This window comes from Myotis davidii, unplaced genomic scaffold (assembly GCF_000327345.1).
Source record: "Myotis davidii unplaced genomic scaffold, ASM32734v1 scaffold930, whole genome shotgun sequence".
NCBI classification, from domain to species: domain Eukaryota; kingdom Metazoa; phylum Chordata; class Mammalia; order Chiroptera; family Vespertilionidae; genus Myotis; species Myotis davidii.
This window is the reverse complement of record NW_006282518.1, coordinates 1246272-1254899: the sequence shown is the minus strand read 5'-3', so window position 1 is coordinate 1254899 and position 8628 is coordinate 1246272. Positions and strand designations below refer to the sequence as shown.

Sequence of the window (8628 nt, the reverse complement as noted above, 5' to 3'; positions counted from 1 at the left end):
CGCGCGGCCCGCCAAAATGTACTCCACGGGCCCCGGCACCACGCGAAAGGCCGCACGTGGACACCCGCCGCACGGCTTCCAGACCGGGAAACGGGAGGTAGAAGAGAAAAGGCCTCGGGCCATGCGCCCCAATGCAGGGTACCGCGGGCTTGGGCAGTGGATCGGAGGCCCTCACCTTCAGCACCAAATCGGTCAGGTAGACAGCAGTCCAGCCGCCCACCACCACCACCACCAGCGACACCGGAATCATGGCAGCGACGGAGGCAGCGGAGGACAGGCGAGCCCCGGCGTCCTCCTCCCTGCGACCGTGCAATGAACCGGACGCGCGATGCCTACAACCACACCATCTGCACAGGAACAAGCCGGCCACCGGCTCCTTTCTCGCGATGGCGCCGTTTCCCACCGGCCTTTTCCGGTAAAACACGGACCGACGCATGCGCGCCGGAAAAGGGAGGCGGGGGCTTATTTTCGTGGGACACTGGCGCGCTGACGTCCCGGCATCCGTTCGGCGGCGGCTGTCGGCCCTCTAGTGATTTCTTAGGCTTTGTCCCTCCCTGCTGTCTGCTCATGCTCTCTGGTTCCAGTTTAGGGTTTCCTGTTGCTTTTTAGTTTGGGGTTACCTGAAGTAATAATCGTCCCCACCTCCCAGACCTTGTTATAGGTATCCAGATTTAAGTTATTACTTTTATTTGTTCTTTTTATTGAAGTGTCATTTACATATAGTGAAATAATACAGAAGTCAACTGTCCATTTCATTGAGTTTTAATAAGTTTTATTTGTGTAGCCTACTAAAAATAAAGAACATCTACATCTCAGGAATTTCCTTCCTGGTCAATCCCCTCCTCCCTTCTTTAAGTAAATAGAATCATACAATAGGCACTCTTGTGTCTGGCTTATTTTGCTCAAAATACAGGATGGGGCAAAAGTAGGTTTACAGTTGTTTGTATGAAAAAATAAAACACTTGCCCTAGCTGGTTTGGCTCAGTGAATAGTGTCAGCCTGTGGACTGAAGGGTCCCGGCTTCAATTCCCCGTCAGGGCACATGCCTGCGTTGGGGACTCAATATCCAGTGTGGGGCGTGCAGGAGGCAGCCGATCAATGATTCTCATCATTAACGTTTCTCTCCCTCTCCCTTCCTCTCTGAAATCAATAAAAATATATTTTAAAAATAAGTAAAACAATAAATAGCAATACAAGAATAAACTATATTTCACATACTCGCAACTGCAAACCTACTTTTGTCAAACCCTGTATTTGAGAGCTGTAGCAGAGAATTTGAGACCCCAAAATATGCCTTTTGGGCATATTGTTTTAAACTGGTTATTAAAAACAGACTTAACAAAAGCTCTGAAAACCAACTAGAAGTTACCCGTTTGTAACAGATATTTACATTTATAAAGAATCTTCATTTGCAAAGGTGTGGCCCTCTCTGTACCAGGAAGAGTAGGAGGAACACTTTAACAGTGGAGAAGGCAAACACCTTAATCCTGCATAACACTTTATCCTTGTTTACTGTGCTTTTCTTGGTCACCTCCCATACTGGCCTCCTCCCAAACCCCAATATCCTTTGTCTTCAGCTGGAGATAATACTAAAGGTGGTGGTTTTAGCCATTTTGGAGATCTACTCAGTTTTCCTGAGTCTACAGGTTATTAAACTTTTAACAAGTCCTCACCCAAGAATATGTTTTTATTGATTTTTTAGAGAGAGAAGGAGGGAGAGAGAGAAACTTCAGTGTGAGAAAGACACATTGATTGGTTGTCTCCCATACATGCCCTGACTGGGGATCGAATCCAAAACCTGGGTATGTGCCTTGCCAGGGAATGGAACCCAACACCTTTGGGTGCATGGGATGATGCTCCAACCAGGTCAGGTTTTTCGTTGTTGTTATTGTTGCTGTTGTTGTTTTAAATCCCACAGGAACTGTTGTTAAGCCCTGTCACTATAGGTCCTAAATTTGGCATTAGAAAAAAAAAATCTCATCCCACTATTTCATATCTATTCCTATTACTGTCCATTTAAAATTTCTTTTTAAAGTTATGTAGCTTAGAGCAATTGAATCAGAATCTCAGCGTGGGACCCAAGCATTAGTGTTTTTTTAAGCTCCTTAGGTCATTCCACTGTGCAGCCAAGACAGAACCACTGAACTAGATGATCTCTAATGGGAAGGAAAACTAATATTTATGGAGTGTTTTCCTGCATTATCTTACTGTTCAAGCCTTTAGAAGTTATTTGTTCTACCTTTTCTGGAAAAGCATCATCAATAAAAATACTAATACCTGCCCTGGCCAGGTTGCTCAGTTGATTGGAGCATTGACCATATAGCAAAAGGTTGCAGGTTTTATGCCCAGAGGGCTCTCTCTCTCTCTCTCTCTCTCTCTCTCTCTCTCTCTCTCTTTCTCTCTCTCTCTCTCTCTCAAAGCAAAACAAAAAAAAACCACAAAAAACCAAAAAACTAATACTTATACCCAAATATCGAGGACATAATACTGTCTTAAGAACAAATATCCCAAATAGAAATGCACCTCCAAAGCATCCTCAACAGGAAAAATAAAGTGTAATACTAGACCTATATTACAGATATTGCTACTAGTTTGCCTCACTGTCCATATTTTTCCTAAAATTTTAATAATTTAGCATCTTAACTCTCTATCTTGAGAAACCTTATGATCCAGCTCCTTGTATACATGTGTGTATATGTGTTACTATAAAATGTTTTAAATTATTTTAGACATAGCTGGGTGTAAATTATAAGAGTTTATAATCGAGCATCCTATGGTTTCACAGTTTTCCAGATACAGGTGTCCCAAAAGTCTTAGTGCAGTTTTAGGTTTTGATAATTTCAGAAGTATAAATGAAACATACTTACAAAAAAGCATCACCTGAATGTTTACTTCAATTGCTTCTACACTTGCTTCTACACTTACTCATTTTGTGAAGTTTGAATAATTTTAAATTTCAGAATTTTTACCTCCCCTAATAGAGGATGACAAATATTAACTGGAAAAAAGTAATTGAAATACGTTTACTGTTCAAAAAATGTTAAGATCAAATAAGCATGAAGGGAATTGAAATAATTTTACTTTCAAATGATGTTTTGTGTAAGTTTGTAGAATTTGTACTTCTGACGTTATTAAAACCTAAAACTGCATTAAGACTACTGGTGCACGATTGTATTTGAGCTGACCTTTGCTCTTATATAACTCCCTGGGAGAAGAATATTAACTTAAGAATGGAAATGTCTTCTCTTTTGTTAGCCTGAAGCCTTGTCTGGACCACTTGCTGGGACAAGTACCAGCTGCTGTGTAGCTATCTGATTACCCAAGATATGAAGTAAATAAGTTGATTGTGTTTTTCTGTTCCAAACCTAAAAATTTGCTTATTCAACTGACTTGGTATTCTCATCAGGGACCCAGCAGTCAAAACAAAACATTGAATTGAATCCTGCTGGTTTCTGGAATTTATCAGTAGTGGAAGCCAGCTGGTGGCAGCAGAAGAGACAAGATAGAGGATGCAAGATGGCATAAAAAATGCCTAAATTCCAGAAGATAAAGGTATTCTCCCTTAGATTAAATTTGTGACCTAATTACAAATCATTTCAGGTTTCTGGCAAGTAACTTTCAAGTAAAGGGTACATAACCAAGCTTTTATTCAAATTATTTTGTTTAACACGTTAAGCACCCAGCCTGTTTTGTCTTCCGGATGGAAAGTATAGTGTCAGTCATCGGTGAGTGACTGGGCGCTTAATGTGTTAATATTTTTTAGAGGGGCACCAAATATACATTTTGGCTGAATACAAAATAGTTGCATGTTAAAGTCAATATTTGCATGAAGCAGACTATCACCATCTATATATATAAAACCCTAATATGCAAATAGACCGAATGGTGGAACAACCGAACAACTGGTCACTATGATGTGAGCTGACCACCAGGGGCACACGTGGAATGGCGGGCGTCAGCAGCAGGAGGCAGAGCGCGGAATATGGCGGGCGTCGGCCATGGCAGGATGGTGGAGCAGGTGAGCAGGGGCGCCAGACCAAGGTGGGGTGCTGGTCACTGTCATCAGGGTGAGCCTCTGGTGGTTACTGAAAATTCTTTGCTCCCACACACCACGGTCCCGTCTGGAGCTCGCACCCGCTGCCGGCGCCCAGCACTGGTCCCAATCACTCAGCACTGTCAGCAGGTGCTAGTGGTGGCTGCTGGCCCCAAATGCCCTTGAGGGCTTCTCCACCTCCCCCTGCACCTGAGAGGCAATCAGGGCAGCAGCCACTGCTCGCAACTGCTGATGGCACAGGCCCAGCTTGCATCCACTTATGGTGTCAGCCCAAATCGCTTTGTGCTATCAGCGGGTGCGAGTGGCAGTGGTGAGAGTGGGGCTGCTGGCAGACAGGGGACCAGGGGCTGTGGCGTGAGGGGCCGGGTGGGGGCGCAGAGGATGGGCCGAGACCCACCCCTGTGCCCACTGCAGTCTCACAGCCCACAGCTCCTTTCAAGGTGCATGAATTCATGCACTGGGCCCCTAATTTTATAATAAACTTCTAAGATACCAGAATCACCATGAAATATTAAAATTAGGTATTACTAATTTTAAAACTATTATTACAATGTCACTATTAAAATGTTAATATTCAGATTTTAAAGTTTGACATTCCATTCAGGAATATTTATTTCTCATCAATGTAAGCTTGCTTCTTGGGGTCATTATACTCTATATTTATGACACCAAATTACTAGTACACCAGTCAGGATAAGCTAGGCATCGTTTGGGTAAATCCTAGAATCCCAGTGGCTTAAAAAACCAAAAGATTTATTTTTGTTTGTGCTATGTATCCATCATGGGCTGGTAGACTAATGGAAACTCCACCATTTTCTCATGCTCACACCTCAAAATGAGGCTCAGGTTCATTCACTACAGCAGACAAAGAGAGGACTAGGGTGTTTACCACTGGCAGCAAAATGTTATGGCCTAGATATTCACAGGTTACTTTCACTCACGTTTCATGAGCCCAAAGTAGTCAAAATACCTGTGCCCAACTTTAAGGTCAGAATGAATGTAATCCTCTGCACACCTAAGAACAGAGAAGAATATACCTGGAAATAAACAGTAGTGTTATCTACCAAATAAAAAATGCTCTCTTTTGAAGGGGTTCAGAACAGGCCTCCCAAAACGTGCTGCTTGGCATGTGGATTATTTTGAGCTGAAGGCAATCAAGTGAGACCCTGTAGGTTCTCCTTTGAAGAATTTAAATTAGAGCCCTTGCCCATTGTAAGAGTTATTACCAGAAATAGTTTTTATGACCAGGGAAAACCTCTAATTACTGAACATCTGCTCTTCTTATCTATCTGCAAGTAACCCTTCTCCCCTCTGAAGCCTTAGAGCAGTGGTTCTCAACCTTCCTAATGCCACAACCATTTAATACAGTTCCTCATGTTGTGGTAACCCCCAACCATAAAATTATTTCGTTGCTACTTCATAACTGTAATTTTGCTACTGTTATGAATCCTAATGTAAATATCTGATATGCAGGATGTATTTAGGCGGCCCCTGTGAAAGGATCGTTCGACCCCCACAGGTTGAGAACCACTGCCTTAGAGCGTCTTACCTCATCCTTAGCTCAGATGCCATATATACCTCATTTTCCCTTTCTGTCCCTGAAACTCTCATGTATGTGGGGTCTCTGAGTTGCTGATATGTGTAGGCTTCCTATACATACATATGTAATTAAATTTGGTTATTTTCTCTTGTTAATCTGTCTCATGATGATTATTAGACCAGCCAGAAGAACCAAGGATAGAGGAAAATTTCTTCCTCCCCCACACTTTTACCTATGGAGGGCACAGTAGCAGTTAGCGTTTGGTTAGTGCTGCCATTATGAGATACTACTATTGTTGATGCTGCCACAAAATTATTAAGCTTTCCTTTCTCTTTAATAGGAACAAATTAAAGTAAACATTGATCTCCATTTCAGTTGCTGATGATGGTGCAGTTTGGTTGAATCAGTCCTTCAAACAGAAGCTTCTAGTACTCGTTGAAGAAAATATTTTCTGAAAGTGTTGTCCTCACATATTTTTTATTCCTAATAGATTTATGTTTGCCTGAAATTGCTGTTTTACACATTCACATGAATAAAATTTGTCCTTAAACCTTGGGTCTAAAAATGTGGCTTTCAAGAAACCAACCATCTTAGTTTTCCCATCTGTGTATCAGTTTCATTTCATGTGCATCATATTAGCATCTTCTTGGAGTAGAATAAGATAATCTTTCAAGCAGCTATCACATAAGAAATGCTCGCACTCTGAGAGCATGGTTTTGGTTACTTCCTCGGGTTCCAGCGAGCAAAGTATTTTATTTGCAAACAGTTTTAATAAGTTAAGACATATTGTTTTCATCTAAAAACTTATTATTTTAGTTTTGTTCAAGATGACTTTTAAGCATGTAGTGGATGCTATTCCATCTTTTTGTTGTTGTTAATCCTCACTCGAGGATATGTTTTTCCACTGATTTTTAGAGAGAGCGGAATGGAGGGAGGGAGGGAAGGGGAGACAGAGAGAGAGAGAGAGAGAGAGAGAGAGAGAGAGAGAGAGAGAGAGAGAGAGAGAGAGAGAGAGAGAGAGAGAGAGAGAGAGAGAGAGAGAGAGAGAGAGAGAGAGAGAGAGAGAGAGAGAGAGAGAGAGAGAGAGAGAGAGAGAGAGAGAGAGAGAGAGATGTGTAAGACAATTGTCTCCTGCATGCATCCTAACCAGGACTGGGGATCAAACCTGCAACCCAGGTACATGACCTTGACTAGGAATTAAAGCTACAGATCTTTGGTGCATGGGCCAATGCTCTAACCATTTAACTTATCAGCCAGGGCTACTATTCCATCTTGTTTAAACATCTTGTTGAATATATTACAAGGCAATTCTAAAATCTTTGGACATCATGTATTTTTGTCTGACTGAAGTATGATGAAGTGGCTCACTATCTTTCTGCTAAGATTATAATTGCTTTCTGACTACAGTAATGAAGGGTGTATGAACAAAACATTGTATCCTTATAATTCCCAAATCACTCTTAGCCTTTGTCATATTTGTTCTGTTATCAATAACAATTGACATGTTTAAAAACTGATTTTCCAGTCTATAAATAGTTCTTCATTCAGAATGTATTATGTTATAGCCATATGAGACATCAACAGTCTCTCAACAATTAAACAGAAGCAGAGCCTAGTTAATTTACAACACCATCAGATTTAAATGACTTGTAGTTGTTTCTGCATATCCAAATGTTTGACATCCAAGATAAAGTATCACATTCAGTAATATACTTTTCAGTACACAGCAAAATACAATTCAAGAAGTGTTTTCATAATACATTTTCTAGAAGGAACTTAACTAGGATTTATATCTCCAGCATATATGAAAACTCATCTTCAACTACTAAAAATAATTCACAGTCTATGGTAGAAGTTGTAAAATTATGGTCTGAGGATCAAATCCAGCCCTCTGCTTATTTTGTAAATAAGGAATATTACAACACAGTTATGCTCTTCTGTTTGCACTATCTATAGAAGCTTTGCACCACAACAACAGAATTGAGTAGTTGTGAGAGAGATCTAATGGCCTACAGAGCTTAAAATATTAACTATCTGGCCCTTAAAAGAAAAAGCATGCTAACTTGTGGTATGTAGTAATGTCATCAATAAGATTTTTTCTAAATTTTAGCTTTCATAGATTATATATCTTATCTAATAATAGACAAACGTGGTAATTGACTGTACCTTCACTATGCCTCCCATTGGCTAATCAGCACAATATGCAAAATAACTGCCAACAAAGATGGCGGCTAATTTGAATACTGCAGGCAGGGCGGGTCAGCGCCATCCCGCCTGCCCCACCACCATCCGGGCCTGCTATCTGCGACCCAGGGTGGCGGGCATCCCATGTGTGACCCGACCCAGGGCAGCCAGGTGGTGCAGCAGCGATCAGCTGGCCAGCCTGGGTGTCCCGTGTGTGACCCGACCCTGGGTGGGACAACGTGGCTCCTCTGTTACCCCAGCTTCCTCATCACAGCTCCCTTGGGAGCCTAAGTCTTTAGTCAGACATCCCCCGAGGGCTCCCTGGCTGCTAGAAGGATGTCTGACTGCAAGCTTAGGCCTGGTCCCCCGGGGAGTGGGCCTAAGTCGACAGGTGGACATCCCCCAAGGGGTCCTGGACTGCAAATGGGCACAGGCGGGGTTGAGGCACCCCCCCCGAGTGCACAAATTTTTGTGCACTGGGTTTCTAGTCCCATATAATAAAAGGCTAATATGCAAATCAACTGAATGATGGAATGACCAGTTGCTATGACACACACTGACCACCAGGGGGAAGATGCTCAATGCAGAAGCTATCCCCTGGTGGTCAGTGCACTCCCATAGAGGGAGCGCCACTCAGCCAGAAGCCGGGCTCATGGCGGGCGAGTGCAGTGGTGATGGTGGGAGCCTCTCCCGCCTTCTCAATAGCACTAAGGATGCCTGACTGCTGGCTTAGGCCGCTCCCTGCAGGAAGCGGGCCTAAGCTGATACTCAAACTTCCTCTGAGGGCTCCCAGACTGTGAGAGGGTGAAGGCTGGGCTGAGGGACCCCTCTGGCCCCCACCTCCCACTCC

General features: G+C 42.7%; 1 protein-coding gene across 1 annotated transcript in view; it reads right to left on the bottom strand.

The window, feature by feature from the left end:
- Positions 1-517, bottom strand: part of MBTPS2 (membrane bound transcription factor peptidase, site 2) — a 55158-nt gene extending 54641 nt beyond the window's left edge. Inside the window, exon 1 of the mRNA XM_006752995.2 lies at positions 176-517. Within this exon, the coding sequence (XP_006753058.2) occupies positions 176-436 (261 nt within the window). The 5' untranslated portion in view covers positions 437-517. The remainder of the gene's footprint in view (positions 1-175) is intronic.
- Positions 518-8628: the final 8111 nt, after the last annotated feature.